Genomic DNA, 17911 nt, shown 5'->3' on the forward strand with positions numbered 1-17911 from the left:
TGTGAGAGAGAACAGGGTCGGGGAAGCAGAGGGCTCTGGCACCGATAGAGCTGTGTGTGGGAGAGAGAGAACAGGGCTGGGGTAGCAGAGGGCTCTGGCACTGATAGAGCTGTGTGTGAGAGAGAGAACAGGGCCGGGGTAGCAGAGGGCTCTGGCACTGATAGAGCTGTGTGTGTGAGAGAGAACAGGGCCGGGGTAGCAGAGGGCTCTGGGCACTGATAGAGCTGTGTGTGAGAGAGAGAGAACAGGGCTGGGGAAGCAGAGGGCTCTGGCACTGACAGAGCTGTGTGTGAGAGAGAGAACAGGGTTGGGGTAGCAGAGGGCTCTGGCACTGATAGAGCTGTGTGTGTGAGAGAGAGAACAGGGTTGGGGTAGCAGAGGGCTCTGGCACTGATAGAGCTGTGTGTGTGTGAGAGAGAACAGGGCTGGGGAAGCAGAGGGCTCTGGCACTGATAGAGCTGTGTGTGTGAGAGAGAACAGGGCTGGGGAAGCAGAGGGCTCCGGCACTGATAGAGCTGTGTGTGTGAGAGAGAACAGGGCTGGGGTAGCAGAGGGCTCTGGCACTGATAGAGCTGTGTGTGAGAGAGAACAGGGCTGGGGTAGCAGAGGGCTCTGGCACTGATAGAGCTGTGTGTGTGAGAGAGAGAACAGGGTTGGGGTAGCAGAGGGCTCTGGCACTGATAGAGCTGTGTGTGTGAGAGAGAACAGGGCTGGGGAAGCAGAGGGCTCTGGCACTGATAGAGCTGTGTGTGTGAGAGAGAGAACAGGGTTGGGGTAGCAGAGGGTTCTGGCACTGATAGAGCTGTGTGTGTAAGAGAGAGAACAGGGCTGGGGTAGCAGAGGTCTCTGGCACTGATAGAGCTGTGTGTGTGAGAGAGAACAGGGCTGGGGAAGCAGAGGGCTCTGGCACTGATAGAGCTGTGTGTGTGAGAGAGAACAGGGCTGGGGTAGCAGAGGGCTCTGGCACTGATAGAGCTGTGTGTGTGAGAGAGAGAACAGGGTTGGGGTAGCAGAGGGCTCTGGCACTGATAGAGCTGTGTGTGTGAGAGAGAACAGGGCTGGGGCAGCAGAGGGCTCTGGGCACTGACAGAGCTGTGTGTGAGAGAGAACAGGGCTGGGGTAGCAGAGGGCTCTGGCACTGATAGAGCTGTGTGTGTGAGAGAGAGAACAGGGTTGGGGTAGCAGAGGGCTCTGGCACTGATAGAGCTGTGTGTGAGAGAGAGAGAACAGGGTTGGGGTAGCAGAGGGCTCTGGCACTGATAGAGCTGTGTGTGTGAGAGAGAGAACAGGGTCGGGGAAGCAGAGGGCTCTGGCACCGATAGAGCTGTGTGTGTGAGAGAGAACAGGGCCGGGGAAGCAGAGGGCTCTGGGCACTGATAGAGCTGTGTGTGTGAGAGAGAACAGGTCTGGGTAGCAGAGGGCTCTGGCACCGATAGAGCTGTGTGTGTGAGAGAGAACAGGGCCGGGGTACCAGAGGGCTCTGGCACTGACAGAGCTGTGTGTGAGAGAGAGAGAACAGGTCTGGGTAGCAGAGGGCTCTGGCACTGACAGAGCTGTGTGTGAGAGAGAGAGAACAGGGCTGGGTAGCAGAGGGCTCTGGCACTGATAGAGCTGTGTGTGTGAGAGAGAGAACAGGGCTGAGGTAGCAGAGGGCTCTAGCACTGATAGAGCTGTGTGTGTGAGAGAGAGAACAGGGCTGGGTAGCAGAGGGCTCTGGCACTGATAGAGCTGTGTGTGAGAGAGAGAGAACAGGGCTGAGGTAGCAGAGGGCTCTAGCACTGATAGAGCTGTGTGTGTGAGAGAGAACAGGGCTGGGGTAGCAGAGGGCTCTGGCACTGACAGAGCTGTGTGTGTGAGAGAGAGAACAGGGCTGGGGTCGCAGAGGGCTCTGGCACTGATAGAGCTGTGTCAGAGAGAGAGAACAGGGTCGGGGAAGCAGAGGGCTCTGGCACCGATAGAGCTGTGTGTGTGAGAGAGAACAGGGCCGGGGAAGCAGAGGGCTCTGGGCACTGATAGAGCTGTGTGTGTGAGAGAGAACAGGTCTGGGTAGCAGAGGGCTCTGGCACTGACAGAGCTGTGTGTGAGAGAGAGAACAGGGTTGGGGTAGCAGAGGGCTCTGGCACTGATAGAGCTGTGTGTGAGAGAGAGAACAGGGCTGGGTAGCAGAGGGCTCTGGCACTGATAGAGCTGTGTGTGAGAGAGAACAGGGCTGGGGTAGCAGAGCGCTCTGGCACTGACAGAGCTGTGTGTGAGAGAGAGAACAGGGCTGGGTAGCAGAGGGCTCTGGCACTGATAGAGCTGTGTGAGAGAGAGAGAACAGGGTCGGGGAAGCAGAGGGCTCTGGCACTGACAGAGCTGTGTGAGAGAGAGAACAGGACTGAGGTAGCAGAGGGCTCTAGCACTGATAGAGCTGTGTGTGTGAGAGAGAGAACAGGGCTGGGGTAGCAGAGGGCTCTGGGCACTGATAGAGCTGTGTGTGTGTGTGAGAGAGAACAGGGCTGGGGAAGCAGAGGGCTCTGGCACTGACAGAGCTGTGTGTGAGAGAGAGAACAGGGCTGGGGTAGCAGAGGGCTCTGGCACTGATAGAGCTGTGTGTGTCAGAGAGAGAACAGGGCTGGGGTAGCAGAGGGCTCTGGCACTGACAGAGCTGTGTGTGTGAGAGAGAACAGGGCTGAGGTAGCAGAGGGCTCTGGCACAGATAGAGCTGTGTGTGTGAGAGAGAACAGGGCTGGGGTAGCAGAGGGCTCTGGCACTGATAGAGCTGTGTGTGAGAGAGAGAACAGGGCTGGGGTAGCAGAGGGCTCTGGCACTGATAGAGCTGTGTGTGTGAGAGAGAACAGGGCTGGGGAAGCAGAGGGCTCTGGCACTGATAGAGCTGTCTGTGAGAGAGAACAGGGCTGGGGTACCAGAGGGCTCTGGGCACTGATAGAGCTGTGTGAGAGAGAACAGGGCTGGGGTAGCAGAGGGCTCTGGCACTGATAGAGCTGTGTGTGAGAGAGAACAGGGCTGAGGTAGCAGAGGGCTCTGGGCACTGATAGAGCTGTGTGTGAGAGAGAACAGGTCTGGGTAGCAGAGGGCTCTGGCACTGATAGAGCTGTGTGTGAGAGAGAGAACAGGTCTGGGTAGCAGAGGGCTCTGGCACTGATAGAGCTGTGTGTGTGTGAGAGAGAACAGGGTCGGGGAAGCAGAGGGCTCTAGCACTGATAGAGCTGTGTGTGAGAGAGAACAGGGTCGGGGAAGCAGAGGGCTCTGGCACTGATAGAGCTGTGTGTGTGAGAGAGAACAGGGCTGGGGAAGCAGAGGGCTCTGGCACTGATAGAGCTGTGTGTGTGTGAGAGAGAGAACAGGGCCGGGGAAGCAGAGGGCTCTGGCACCGATAGAGCTGTGTGTGTGAGAGAGAACAGGGCCGGGGAAGCAGAGGGCTCTGGGCACTGATAGAGCTGTGTGTGGGAGAGAGAGAACAGGGCTAGGGAAACAGAGGGCTCTGGCACTGAAAGAGCTGTGTGTGTGTGTGAGAGAACAGGGCTGGGGTAGCAGAGGGCTCTGGCACTGATAGAGCTGTGTGTGAGAGAGAGAACAGGGCCGGGGTAGCAGAGGGCTCTGGCACTGATAGAGCTGTGTGTGTGAGAGAGAACAGGGCCGGGGTAGCAGAGGGCTCTGGGCACTGATAGAGCTGTGTGTGAGAGAGAGAACAGGGCTGGGGTAGCAGAGGGCTCTGGGCACTGATAGAGCTGTGTGAGAGAGAACAGGGCTGGGGTAGCAGAGGGCTCTGGCACTGATAGAGCTGTGTGTGTGAGAGAGAACAGGGTCGGGGAAGCAGAGGGCTCTGGCACCGATAGAGCTGTGTGTGTGAGAGAGAACAGGGCCGGGGAAGCAGAGGGCTCTGGGCACTGACAGAGCTGTGTGTGTTAGAGAGAGAACAGGGCCGGGGAAGCAGAGGGCTCTGGCACTGACAGAGCTGTGTGTGAGAGAGAGAGAACAGGGCTGGGGAAGCAGAGGGCTCTGGCACTGAAAGAGCTGTGTGCGTGTGTGAGAGAACAGGGTTGGGGTAGCAGAGGGCTCTGGCACTGACAGAGCTGTGTGTGAGAGAGAGAACAGGGCTGGGGAAGCAGAGGGCTCTGGCACTGAAAGAGCTGTGTGTGTGTGTGAGAGAACAGGGTTGGGGTAGCAGAGGGCTCTGGCACTGACAGAGCTGTGTGTGAGAGAGAGAACAGGGCTGGGGAAGCAGAGGGCTCTGGCACTGACAGAGCTGTGTGTGAGAGAGAGAACAGGGCTGGGGAAGCAGAGGGCTCTGGGCACTGATAGAGCTGTGTGTGTGTCAGAGAGAGAACAGGGCTGGGTAGCAGAGGGCTCTGGGCACTGATAGAGCTGTGTGTATGTGAGAGAGAACAGGGCTGGGGAAGCAGAGGGCTCTGGCACTGATAGAGCTGTGTGTGAGAGAGAGAACAGGGCTGGGGTAGCAGAGGGCTCTGGCACTGATAGAGCTGTGTGTGTGAGAGAGAGAACAGGGCTGGGTAGCAGAGGGCTCTGGCACTGACAGAGCTGTATGTGAGAGAGAGAACAGGGCTGGGTAGCAGAGAGCTCTGCGCACTGATAGAGCTGTGTGTGTCAGAGAGAGAACAAGGCTGAGGTAGCAGAGGGCTCTGGGCACTGACAGAGCTGTGTGTGTCAGAGAGAGAACAGGGCCGGGGAAGCAGAGGGCTCTGGCACTGATAGAGCTGTGTGTGTGAGAGAGAACAGGGCTGGGGAAGCAGAGGGCTCTGGCACTGATAGAGCTGTGTGAGAGAGAGAACAGGGCTGGGGTAGCAGAGGGCTCTGGCACTGATAGAGCTGTGTGTGAGAGAGAACAGGGCTGAGGTAGCAGAGGGCTCTGGCACTGATAGAGCTGTGTGAGAGAGAGAACAGGGCTGGGGTAGCAGAGGGCTCTGGCACTGATAGAGCTGTGTGTGAGAGAGAACAGGGCTGAGGTAGCAGAGGGCTCTGGCACTGATAGAGCTGTGTGTGTGAGAGAGAGAACAGGGTTGGGGTAGCAGAGGGCTCTGGCACTGATAGAGCTGTGTGTGTGAGCGAGAGAACAGGGCTGGGGTAGCAGAGGGCTCTGGCACTGACAGAGCTGTGTGTGTGTGAGAGAGAGAACAGGGTTGGGGAAGCAGAGGGCTCTGGGCACTGATAGAGCTGTGTGTGTGTGAGAGAGAGAACAGGGTTGGGGTCGCAGAGGGCTCTGGCACTGATAGAGCTGTGTGTGTGAGAGAGAGAACAGGGCTGGGGTCGCAGAGGGCTCTGGCACTGATAGAGCTGTGTGAGAGAGAGAGAACAGGGTCGGGGAAGCAGAGGGCTCTGGCACCGATAGAGCTGTGTGTGTGAGAGAGAACAGGGCCGGGGAAGCAGAGGGCTCTGGGCACTGATAGAGCTGTGTGTGTGAGAGAGAACAGGTCTGGGTAGCAGAGGGCTCTGGCACTGACAGAGCTGTGTGTGAGAGAGAGAACAGGGTTGGGGTAGCAGAGGGCTCTGGCACTGATAGAGCTGTGTGTGAGAGAGAGAACAGGGCTGGGTAGCAGAGGGCTCTGGCACTGACAGAGCTGTATGTGAGAGAGAGAACAGGGCTGGGTAGCAGAGAGCTCTGCGCACTGATAGAGCTGTGTGTGTCAGAGAGAGAACAGGGCCGGGGAAGCAGAGGGCTCTGGCACTGATAGAGCTGTGTGTGAGAGAGAGAACAGGGCTGGGTAGCAGAGGGCTCTGGCACTGATAGAGCTGTGTGTGAGAGAGAACAGGGCTGGGGAAGCAGAGGGCTCTGGCACTGATAGAGCTGTGTGTGAGAGAGAGAACAGGGCTGGGGAAGCAGAGGGCTCTGGGCACTGATAGAGCTGTGTGTGTGTCAGAGAGAGAACAGGGGTGGGTAGCAGAGGGCTCTGGGCACTGATAGAGCTGTGTGTGTGTGAGAGAGAACAGGGCTGGGGAAGCAGAGGGCTCTGGCACTGATAGAGCTGTGTGTGAGAGAGAGAACAGGGCTGGGGTAGCAGAGGGCTCTGGCACTGATAGAGCTGTGTGTGTGAGAGAGAGAACAGGGCTGGGTAGCAGAGGGCTCTGGCACTGACAGAGCTGTATGTGAGAGAGAGAACAGGGCTGGGTAGCAGAGAGCTCTGCGCACTGATAGAGCTGTGTGTGTCAGAGAGAGAACAAGGCTGAGGTAGCAGAGGGCTCTGGGCACTGACAGAGCTGTGTGTGTCAGAGAGAGAACAGGGCCGGGGAAGCAGAGGGCTCTGGCACTGATAGAGCTGTGTGTGTGAGAGAGAACAGGGCTGGGGAAGCAGAGGGCTCTGGCACTGATAGAGCTGTGTGAGAGAGAGAACAGGGCTGGGGTAGCAGAGGGCTCTGGCACTGACAGAGCTGTGTGTGTGAGAGAGAACAGGTCTGGGTAGCAGAGGGCTCTGGCACTGACAGAGCTGTGTGTGAGAGAGAGAACAGGGTTGGGGTAGCAGAGGGCTCTGGCACTGATAGAGCTGTGTGTGTGAGAGAGAGAACAGGGCTGGGGTAGCAGAGGGCTCTGGCACTGACAGAGCTGTGTGTGTGTGAGAGAGAGAACAGGGTTGGGGAAGCAGAGGGCTCTGGGCACTGATAGAGCTGTGTGTGTGTGAGAGAGAGAACAGGGTTGGGGTCGCAGAGGGCTCTGGCACTGATAGAGCTGTGTGTGTGAGAGAGAGAACAGGGCTGGGGTCGCAGAGGGCTCTGGCACTGATAGAGCTGTGTGAGAGAGAGAGAACAGGGTCGGGGAAGCAGAGGGCTCTGGCACCGATAGAGCTGTGTGTGTGAGAGAGAACAGGGCCGGGGAAGCAGAGGGCTCTGGGCACTGATAGAGCTGTGTGTGTGAGAGAGAACAGGTCTGGGTAGCAGAGGGCTCTGGCACTGACAGAGCTGTGTGTGAGAGAGAGAACAGGGTTGGGGTAGCAGAGGGCTCTGGCACTGATAGAGCTGTGTGTGAGAGAGAGAACAGGGCTGGGTAGCAGAGGGCTCTGGCACTGACAGAGCTGTATGTGAGAGAGAGAACAGGGCTGGGTAGCAGAGAGCTCTGCGCACTGATAGAGCTGTGTGTGTCAGAGAGAGAACAGGGCCGGGGAAGCAGAGGGCTCTGGCACTGATAGAGCTGTGTGTGAGAGAGAGAACAGGGCTGGGTAGCAGAGGGCTCTGGCACTGATAGAGCTGTGTGTGAGAGAGAACAGGGCTGGGGAAGCAGAGGGCTCTGGCACTGATAGAGCTGTGTGTGAGAGAGAGAACAGGGCTGGGTAGCAGAGGGCTCTGGCACTGATAGAGCTGTGTGTGTGAGAGAGAACAGGGCTGGGGTAGCAGAGGGCTCTGGCACTGACAGAGCTGTGTGTGAGAGAGAACAGGGCTGGGGAAGCAGAGGGCTCTGGCACTGATAGAGCTGTGTGAGAGAGAGAACAGGGCTGGGGTAGCAGAGGGCTCTGGCACTGACAGAGCTGTGTGTGAGAGAGAACAGGGCTGAGGTAGCAGAGGGCTCTGGGCACTGATAGAGCTGTGTGTGAGAGAGAGAGAACAGGGTTGGGGTAGCAGAGGGCTCTGGCACTGACAGAGCTGTGTGTGTGTGAGAGAGAACAGGGCTGGGGAAGCAGAGGGCTCTGGCACTGATAGAGCTGTGTGTGTGAGAGAGAGAACAGGGCTGGGGTAGCAGAGGGCTCTGGCACTGATAGAGCTGTGTGTGTGAGAGAGAACAGGGCTGGGGAAGCAGAGGGCTCTGGCACTGATAGAGCTGTGTGTGTGAGAGAGAACAGGGCTGGGGTAGCAGAGGGCTCTGGCACTGATAGAGCTGTGTGTGTGTGAGAGAGAACAGGTCTGGGTAGCAGAGGGCTCTGGCACTGATAGAGCTGTGTGTGTGAGAGAGAGAACAGGGTTGGGGTAGCAGAGGGCTCTGGCACTGATAGAGCTGTGTGTGTGAGAGAGAGAACAGGGCTGGGGCAGCAGAGGGCTCTGGGCACTGACAGAGCTGTGTGTGAGAGAGAACAGGGCTGGGGTAGCAGAGGGCTCTGGCACTGATAGAGCTGTGTGTGTGAGAGAGAGAACACGGTTGGGGTAGCAGAGGGCTCTGGCACTGATAGAGCTGTGTGTGTGAGAGAGAGAACAGGGTTGGGGTAGCAGAGGGCTCTGGCACTGATAGAGCTGTGTGTGTGAGAGAGAGAACAGGGCTGGGGTAGCAGAGGGCTCTGGCACTGATAGAGCTGTGTGTGTGAGAGAGAACAGGGCTGGGGCAGCAGAGGGCTCTGGGCACTGACAGAGCTGTGTGTGAGAGAGAACAGGGCTGGGGTAGCAGAGGGCTCTGGCACTGATAGAGCTGTGTGTGTGAGAGAGAGAACAGGGTTGGGGTAGCAGAGGGCTCTGGCACTGATAGAGCTGTGTGTGAGAGAGAGAGAACAGGGTTGGGGTAGCAGAGGGCTCTGGCACTGATAGAGCTGTGTGTGTGAGAGAGAGAACAGGGTCGGGGAAGCAGAGGGCTCTGGCACCGATAGAGCTGTGTGTGTGAGAGAGAACAGGGCCGGGGAAGCAGAGGGCTCTGGGCACTGATAGAGCTGTGTGTGGGAGAGAGAGAACAGGGCTAGGGAAGCAGAGGGCTCTGGCACTGAAAGAGCTGTGTGTGTGTGAGAGAGAACAGGGCTGGGGTAGCAGAGGGCTCTGGCACTGATAGAGCTGTGTGTGAGAGAGAGAACAGGACCGGGGTAGCAGAGGGCTCTGGCACTGATAGAGCTGTGTGTGAGAGAGAGAACAGGGCTGGGGTAGCAGAGGGCTCTGGGCACTGATAGAGCTGTGTGAGAGAGAGAACAGGGCTGGGGTAGCAGAGGGCTCTGGCACTGATAGAGCTGTGTGTGTGTGTGAGAGAGAACAGGGCTGGGGTAGCAGAGGGCTCTGGCACTGATAGAGCTGTGTGTGAGAGAGAGAACAGGGCCGGGGTAGCAGAGGGCTCTGGCACTGATAGAGCTGTGTGAGAGAGAGAACAGGGCTGGGGTAGCAGAGGGCTCTGGCACTGATAGAGCTGTGTGTGTGAGAGAGAGAACAGGGCTGGGGTAGCAGAGGGCTCTGGCACTGATAGAGCTGTGTGTGAGAGAGAGAACAGGGCTAGGGAAGCAGAGGGCTCTGGCACTGATAGAGCTGTGTTGTGAGAGAGAGAACAGGGCTGGGGAAGCAGAGGGCTCTGGGCACTGATAGAGCTGTGTGTGAGAGAGAGAACAGGGCCGGGGAAGCAGAGGGGTCTGGCACTGATAGAGCTGTGTTGTGAGAGAGAACAAGGCTGGGGAAGCAGAGGGCTCTGGCACTGATAGAGCTGTGTGTGTGACAGAGAGAACAGGGCTGGGGAAGCAGAGGGCTCTGGGCAATGACAGAGCTGTGTGGGGGAGGAAGCCCATGGATGGGATAGGAGAGATCTGTGGGAACTAGCAGAGTGGTGAGTAAGGGGTGGGAAGGTAGAGGGCTGAGGGCACTGACAGACCTGTGGGTGAGTGAGAAGCTCCAGAGTGTGTACCAGAGGGCTGTGGGCACTGCCAGAGCTGTGTTTGAGTGAAGGAGGCCACGGATGGGATTGCAGAGGGTTGTGGGGACTGGCAAAGACATGAGGGAGGGAGACAGCCTCGGGCTAGGATGGCAGAGCGCTCTGGCCACTAGCTGATCTGTGTGGGGGTGAGGAAGACCCAAGCTGGATAATAGAGGGCTGTGGGTACTGGCAGAGCTGCACATGAGGGAGGGAGCCCCAGGCTGGGCCACTGGAGGGCTCTAGACAATGACAGAGCTGTGTATGAAGGAGGGAGCCCTGGACTAAGGGAGCAGGAGCCTGTGTTGGGCCTTCAAGGCCCTAGTAGACCTGGACAGGGAGGGGTCACATGCTCAGCACTGTATCACTAGGGCTGAGGCAGCCCATTAGTGTTGTGAATTACTCTGAGCTGCACAGCTATCATGGGAATGCTCCAGGTTTACCTTACCTGGCTTCAATATAGTGGTTAATGGCAGCATCTAGCTGCTTCTGCTGTACCAGGTGATCTCCCCAGGCTTCCTCCAGCTTCATCACCTCAGCAGGGAAGGCCACACGAGCCAGCTCCACCGCTGCAAGAGGAGACAATCACATCACACCAGCCAACAGCTGGGGAAAGGGCTCTGATCCGGCAGCACTGAAGACAGGCCCTGGGAGGCAACTGGGCTCGTGTGTGGCTGATTCCAGGCCTCCCCTGGAGGATCAAAGGGCCTGGAGTAACCTTCCCTCAGGAGTGGCAACATGGAACAGGAACTCCAGACCAGAAGAGATGGCCTGGGTCACCGAGTCCAGGGCCCGCTTTGCAGGAAGCCTCACCAGGCATCCTGTTCTCCACACATAGTGCTCCAGTTCAGAAACAGAGCTGCTGAATGAGGGTTGGAGGATGGGTGGGCATGACATGCACCCTGACCCTCTGGGCAGCAACACGTCAGGGCACGCCTGCATCCTGCACGAGTCGTTGGGGGGGTCTTCATATCAAAGAAAGGGGAAAGGCACCACATTACCTTTCAGGAAGGCACAGCCTTTGAGGTAACACTCCAGAGCCTTCTGGGGGTTCCTGATCCTCTCCAAAAGCTCTCCTGCCTAACACACACACACACACACACACACACACACACTGTAAGACAGCAGAAGAGCCCTGCCCAACCCATCACATTTAACACCAGCCCAAGGGCTGGTCCCAGAGCTTCCCTTGCCTAGCCCTGTGGCCCACCCCACAAGCTATGTGTCCTGCCAGCCCAGGGCCAGTCCCAGTCCGGAGCCCCCAAACCCATTACACAAGCTATGTACCCTGCCAGGCCCAGTCCAGAGGCCCCAGGGTCCACCCCACATGCTATGGGCCTTGCCAGCACTAGGGCCAGTCCCATCCCACAGCCCCAAGCCCTCCATACAAGTCATGTACCCTGCCAGACCCAGGGCTATTACAGCGCAGCCCAGCAAGCCAAAGGCTTGTCCTGAAGCTTCCAGACAGCTACCATGGGATGCCAGAAGGTACCATGAAAAAGCTGCTTGGAAGTAACCAGCAGCTCCAGGGACAAGAGCCTCCAGCTCCACGCTCTCCATCTCTGGGGCACAGGGAGCTGGCCCACAGCACTGTGCAGGTGAGGTGCCAATGCTTCTGTGGTGGGGGACGAAGGCAGTGCGAGAGTAAAGCTCCTACTATATGAGTGGGGGACAGTTTGCAAGCAGGAGGGAGAGAAAGAGGGGAACAAGGGTCTGACTCTCGGGGTGGAGAAAGGGGAAGGCTCTGGTCTAGATGGGTTCTCACCTGCTCATACAGCTCGCCTTTGATCAGTGCAGCAGTGATTCTGTTAGTGACATCCCCATTGGCCAGGAGCTGGTCCCTAGCCATGGCCAGCCGACCAGCTCGGGCTGGCAGCCCAGCCCTCAGGTACAGACCAATGGCAGCCAGGTGCTCTCCTTGGCTCTCCTGCACCTCCCCAGCCTTCTCCTCCTGATGTGTATCCAGCAGCCACTGATAATAGCCCCGGCGGAGCTTCTCCAGTGATGGGTGCCCCTGGTGTGGGTAGGGAACAGCAACTGTCAGTACAGGACCCACCCCTCCTGCAGACTTCTCCCAGGGCAGATCCATCTCACAGGGCTCCTGAGCATCTTCCCTCTCTGTGCTGCCCCATCCCCCAAACACGCTTTCCCATCTGAGCCACCCCACAGCCCTCCTGAGCATCCATCCCCGACTGTGTCACCCTGCAGTGCCCGAGTTACCCTCTCCATCTGCGCTGCCCCACAGTGCCTCCCAAACACCTCTCCCCCACCAGCCTGCAGGGCCACCAGAGAGCTGCCTCCACTCTGCTCTGCCCCATTGCCCCCTCACCCTTCTGCACCACCCCCCAGCACCGCACTCTCCTTCTGCTCAGCCCCACTCTGCTCCTCTCCCCAACTTCACGTTCCCACGTGAGCTCTCTCGGTTCCACCCTCCAGCTGCACGGCCAGCAGGAAGTGCTGCCTTTCCTGCAAAGGCTCCTCACTTGACAAGGCCACAGGCAAGAGGCCCACTGCAGAGTCCCAACTCCCTCCAGTCTGCCTGAAACAGCCTCCTCCCGCAGTCACTACAGGAATCCTCCCGCTGCGCCACCCTACCCTGTCCCTGGTGTCACAGCCAATCATCTCAATCATACAGGCCTCTATGTCTTGTCCTCCCACCACTTCCAGTCCCTGCCACAGCTCCGGGCTGGACTCCTTTGCATGTGTTGCAATAACCCTCCCCACCTTCTCAACAGGCAAGGCTTTGCCCAGGCTGGGAGCCTCCTGGCACCTCCCCACATAGCCACCCATTACTGAACTGACCTGTTATCTGTCTGAGAGCCTCCCAGAAGGTGCAGACTCTCCCTGACAGCAGCCACACATTGAGATATTACCCCTGCAACAGCTGGGCCCAATTCACAGGCAAGGAAAGGCAAAGCACACTATACACCATACCTTGGCCTCTGCCACCAAAATGCACTCGTCCCACATGTGCAGCTCCTGGTACATTTCCATGGCCTCCTCCACTGCATTCTGGGCACAAAGAGCAGAGTGTTACTACAGCTATGTGTACACTTACTAAGAAGTTCAAAATGGTCATGCTAATGGCCAAATCGAAGAATACTAATGAGGTGCTGAAATGCATATTTGAAAGTGCTGCGGTTTGCTTGCCTGCAGCCTGTCTACATGGGGATCCTTTTCGAAAGGACCCCACTAACATCGAAATCCCCTTATTCCTATCAGCTCATTAGCATTCTTCAATATGGCCATTAGCATGGCCATTTCAAAGTTTTTTAGTAAGTACAGACATGGCCTATAGGGCGGGGGCAGTCTGAGCCTGGGGAACACCCTGCGGGAAACGAAAACCCTTAATCTCATGCTGCACTAACCCCACTAAAAATTAACTGCTAACTACAACTATTAACAAACAAACTAAACGCTAGGTAAACAGTGGCTCTGGCAATGCAAGGATGCCACAGTTCCAAAAGCTGTCATTGGGGGTAAGAGGGGGCGGTCAAGTTGCCAGGGTCCTACATGAAACAAAAAAGCAGTCACAAAGCATTTTAAAGACTAACAAAATTAATTATTAGGTGATGAGCTTTCATGGCGCAGACCCACTGCTTCAGATCTGGAGACAGTACAGCACGATCTTCAGATATTTCCAGTTCAGCACTATCTCCAGAACTGAAGAAGGGGGTCTGCCCCATGAAAGCTCATCACCTAATAAATTATTTTGTTAGTCTTTAGAATACTCCATGACTGCTTTTCTGTATTCTTAAGATACAGACTAACATGGCTACCTCTCTGTTACCTGGTTGTATATAATGCACAACACTGGTGCCACTCGAGGGAGCTCCAAAGCTGACCAGATGGACAGTCACTAAGGTAAAACTCTCTGACAGTGATGAATACAACATGCATACACTTAATTGGAACTGATATGAGCAAGAACTCAAAGAAGAACATGTTGAAGTGGTCAGCTAAATAAACTTCCTTCCTAGTTGTGATGTAGTGGGGGGTGCCTGTGTGGCTCACAGAGGGTGTGGGGCTCCTGCTGAGGGTAACCTGGAGACCAGGTGACACCTCTGGACTGCAGACAGAGGAGGAGATGGAGCCTGAGGGGCTTGAATGGGAACTGGGAGTTGGAAGCAGTTAGTCTGGGCTGGGAGAGAGAGAGACAAAGGAGAGGGCAAGGCCCCAGCTCGGGGGCCCTTTGGGGCCTCCTCTCCCCAGCATGGATTGGACTGTCTCTGCCGGCTGTACTGACTCTTCTGTGTGACACTGTGTCCTGTTGACTAATAAACCTGCTGTTCTCCTGCTGAGTGAGAGTCACTCCTGCCTGTGGATGGGGTGCAGAGCTTGGGGACCCGTGAAACCCATCACAGTGGTGTCAGGAGTGGGATGTACTGCATCCCAAGGATGGAACATCCAGCAGGACGTGACGGGGGCCCAGGAGGAAGAAGGGGGGCCAGTGAGACCCAGGTGGGCTGACGGGCAGTGAGGTGCAGTTCCCCAAGGTGGAGGGGCCTGTGGCTGAACCTGAGCAACTGCAGTCGTGGTCCTGGAAAGGGGGTGTCACACCCGAGTGGGGGTTACTCCTGAGGAGTCCATTGGAATTCGTCCCAGAAGGTGGAGGGGCCGAGGGCCTAACGCAGGAACAAGTGACCTGCAAGGAGACTGACACGCTGAATGAGTTCTTCCCTAGACAGTGTGGTCATGGTCCTTGAGAACAGGTGTCACACTGAAGAAGGGGTTCTTCTGGGAGTCTGTTGGAGTTGGTCCCAGAGGGCGGAGGGGCCTAAGGCCTAACCCTGGGGAGCTTGTGACCTGCAAGGAGTCTGGCACACTGAAGGGATTCTTCCAGCGGTCATGGGGTGCAGAGGGCATCAACCTGTGAGCCTGCAACCACGCTCAGCAACTCCACTGTGAACAGCAGCGCCTGGAAACTGAATTGAGGTTAAAGGAGCTGGACAAGGCAGTGCGAATGTGCAATGGCAGAGCTGAGGGTTACGGAAACTCCTGCAGGGCTGAGCCCAGATCGGGACAGGGAACCCCGGACTGCATGGAGCTCTGAACCGAGTGGCCTGCCGCAGCTCAAGGAGGGAAGGAGCGATTCCAACCCATCGTCTACTAGTGGCCAAGAAAGACCTTGGAAGAGTTTTCCAGGCCTGGGCCAAGGAAGGTGCCTATGTGTCTGTACAGGAAAGCAGCTTGTCCACTGGGAATGGCAAGTTGTCTGTGAGAGAAGCTGCCTCACCTTCTGGGAGTGTGTCTGAGACCAGCCAGGGGGGCTGGGACAAAGGAGAGAGTGTCTTGATTGTCTGTCTGTGTTGAACAGCAGCAGCAGCCTGGGGAGAGAGCAGAGCCTGCATTTGAAAAAGGTGCCAATGAGGAAACTAGTCCATTGTCTGCAGAAGATTCCCCCCTGGGTGGCTGGAGAGGGAACCTGGAAAGAGCATTCCAGGTGGGACTCTGAATCCAGGAATGGGGGCTGGAACAGAGGGAATGGCTCCGGGATGGGGCAGTGGCATCCCTGAGAAGGACGCCGGTCCTTGGTGCAAGAAAGGTGCTTCTGCTTCTAGGGAAGTGAATCCTTTGTCTGAGCCTGTGGGCACTTGAGATGGGGCCAAGATCCCAGAGCTGGATCTGAGTGCAGCTGAAGCCCGGATGGGAAGTGGGCCTACCTCTGTGTCTCTCAGGGAGGATGATGCTTTAACTCAGTCTGATCCAGTTAGTTCATCAGGGAATCCCAGAGACCAGACAATTCTGGGGCTTGTTCTTCACCTGATGCTGAGGTGTTCCTGGGAGGGGGTGAGAGGACTCTGTCTGACCAGAGTCATCCTCTAGCCAGAACACAGAAAGAGCAGACTGGCAATGGAGTTATGCTGCCTGATGAAAATAAAGAAGCTGGTAGCAGAAGGGAGGAAAGTGATCCTAACTTTTTGTCTAGTGTTACTAGCTGTCTGCCTGGAAGGGGATTATGTGGAAATCTGCCTGATGGGCCAGAAATGATCCTGGATGTAGGTGAAACCCAGGAGTTGGTTGTGGCTCAAGGGAGCAGTGCCCCTCCGAAGCCAGAGAAGGGTGTATTTTTGTTTGAGGGAGCTCTTGAGGAAGAGAATTTCCCTGAAACTTTTCCCGAGCAGTCTGTGGGGACTGGGGAAAATGGGAGTGAGGTGAAGGAGAGTGAACAGGAAAGGCTTGTCTGTAAGTGTCAGAGCCAGCCCTTTGCCTGTGGAGAAGACTGTTTCAGTTCCTGATGGCCAGGACCTGCCTGAGTGTGAAACCACTGGCTGTGCTCTGCAAGGGTCCAAAGCAGGTAGTGTAAAAGTTTCTCAGGAATTGGAAGTTGGTCCAAATAAAGTGAAAGCTATAAGGTAACGTGAGCAGCGCTGTGATAACCAAGTGACTGGGTGTGACCAGCATACTGGAAGTGTGGTCCTGAGCCAGGTCACTTGCAGGAGAGGGCCAGGAATTCCCCACCTCCAGATGCTGGGAACACTTATATTCTCATACTGGACTCCACTTCTGATTCCATGGGGAGGCAGAAGTTGGAGGTGGAAGGACAAAGGAGCTGTGGGCCTGGTGGGCCAGTAAGGGATAAACAGGGATTCCTTCATGTGGATTCTGCATCTGGGACTCACAAAGCAACTTTCAGAAAGCAAAACAAAAAGCAGTCAAGTAGCACTTTAAAGACTAGCAAAATAGTTTGTTAGGTGAGCTTTTGTGGGACAGACCCACTTCTTCAGACCATAGCCAGACCAGAACAGACTCAATATACTTGACTGCTTTTTGTTTTGATAGTATATAGACTAGCACGGCTCCCTCTCTGTTACTTTTCAGAAAGCAGATTGGTGTGCAAATTTCCAGACTGGCTGGAAGGGGTCAGTCTCCCTAAGGATCATCAATGGCTTAGCTCTTGTTAGAAGGGAGGTCACACCCAGAGAGATCAGATTTCCACCCCACAGCGGCAAGGAGAAGATTAGAACTTGATGGTGCAAAGGCCTCAGCTATTGTGCCACAAAATGCCAGATTCTCAAGGATGTTACACAAAGGTTGTGGTATACCAAAGAGCATTGTAAATGTCAGCTCTTGTCCCCTATTACCACTCCTCTACTTAAGATACATTGATGACATCTTTATGATTTGGACCCATGGTACAGAGGCTCTAGAAGAATTCCACAGAGACTTTAACAATCTACTCCCCACCATCAACTTATGCCTCAATTACAACATGCAAGAGATACATTTCCTGGACACTACAGTACTCATCAAGGATGGCCTGATCAGTATCACACTGTACCGAAAACCTACTGATCACTATACTTATCTACACCCTTCTAGTTTCCATCCTGCACATGTGACTAGATCCATTGTTTACAGTCAAGCTCTTAGGTACAATCGCATTTGCTCTGATCCAACTGACAGAGACCAAAAACTACAAGAACTTTACCAAATATTCATAAACCTGAATTACCCACCAGGAGAAGTAAAAAAACAAATCGACAGGGCCAGACGAATACCCAGAGACCAGCTACTCCAAGATCGGCCCAAAAAAGCCAAGAACAGAACACCACTGGTCATCACCTACAGGCCCCCAACTTAGACCACTGCAATGAATTATTAAAGACCTACAACCTATCCTTAATCAGGATGCCACACTCCAGAAGGCCCTAGGTGACATGCCTGTTCTCTCCTACAGACAACCTCCCAATCTCATGAGGATCCTCACTAACAGCCACAGTCTATACCCCAGGAATACCAGTCCTGGAACCCTTCCCTGCAACAAAGCCCGCTGCCAGCTGTATCCACATGGTAGTAGAAGTAGGCATCCTTCAGTCTGCATAGACTATGGATTGCGCCCTTTAAAGTTTCAATTGAGGACTTCATTTACAGTGTCTATTGTGACTATGAAGACCCACAAAAGAGTGATAGTCCTTGCTGCATCTCCTGCAGATGTAGTGGGTGTCTGGCAAGTCCTTAGTGTGCTTTCTGTGCACTCGCTTCTCCTCTGCTAGCTGTCTGATCTTCATCTCGCCCTTCTGAAGGCCCTTGTGTAACCCCTGCCTCCATCTGCTGCGGTCATCTGCTAGATCTTCCCAGTTGTCCAGCTCGATGTCTACCTCTCTGAGGTCTCTCTTGCAGACATCTTTGTAGCGCAACTGCAGGCATCCGGGAGGTCTTTTGTCAGAGGCTAGCTCACCATACAGGATTTCTTTTGGAATCCTTCCATCATTCATCCTGTGGACATGGCCAAGCCAGCGGAGCCGACGCTGCCTGAGGAGGGTGTGCATGGCTGGGATTCCAGCTTGCTCAAGGACGGCGGTGTTGGTCACTCTGTCCTTCCATGATATTCCAAGGATGCACCTGAGGCAGCGCAAGTGGAAGACGTTCAGCTCC

The 17911-nt window shown here is 55.7% G+C and overlaps 1 protein-coding gene across 4 annotated transcripts in view; it reads right to left on the reverse strand.

The window, feature by feature from the left end:
* IFT172 (intraflagellar transport 172) overlaps positions 1–17911 on the reverse strand; it is a 231338-nt gene that overhangs the window by 106936 nt on the left and 106491 nt on the right. For all 4 annotated transcript variants that reach the window (XR_012645170.1, XM_074991603.1, XM_074991602.1 and 1 more), the window contains exons 21-24: positions 12467–12544; positions 11298–11546; positions 10534–10612; positions 9981–10101 (exon numbers count right to left, since the gene is read on the reverse strand). Coding sequence is in view for 3 of the 4 variants with exons in the window: in XM_074991603.1 (XP_074847704.1) it covers positions 9981–10101; positions 10534–10612; positions 11298–11546; positions 12467–12544 (527 nt within the window). In the remaining variant the exon portion in view is untranslated. The remainder of the gene's footprint in view (positions 1–9980; positions 10102–10533; positions 10613–11297; positions 11547–12466; positions 12545–17911) is intronic.

Source organism: Carettochelys insculpta, chromosome 3 (genome assembly GCF_033958435.1).
Source record: "Carettochelys insculpta isolate YL-2023 chromosome 3, ASM3395843v1, whole genome shotgun sequence".
Classification (NCBI taxonomy): Eukaryota; Metazoa; Chordata; order Testudines; family Carettochelyidae; genus Carettochelys; species Carettochelys insculpta.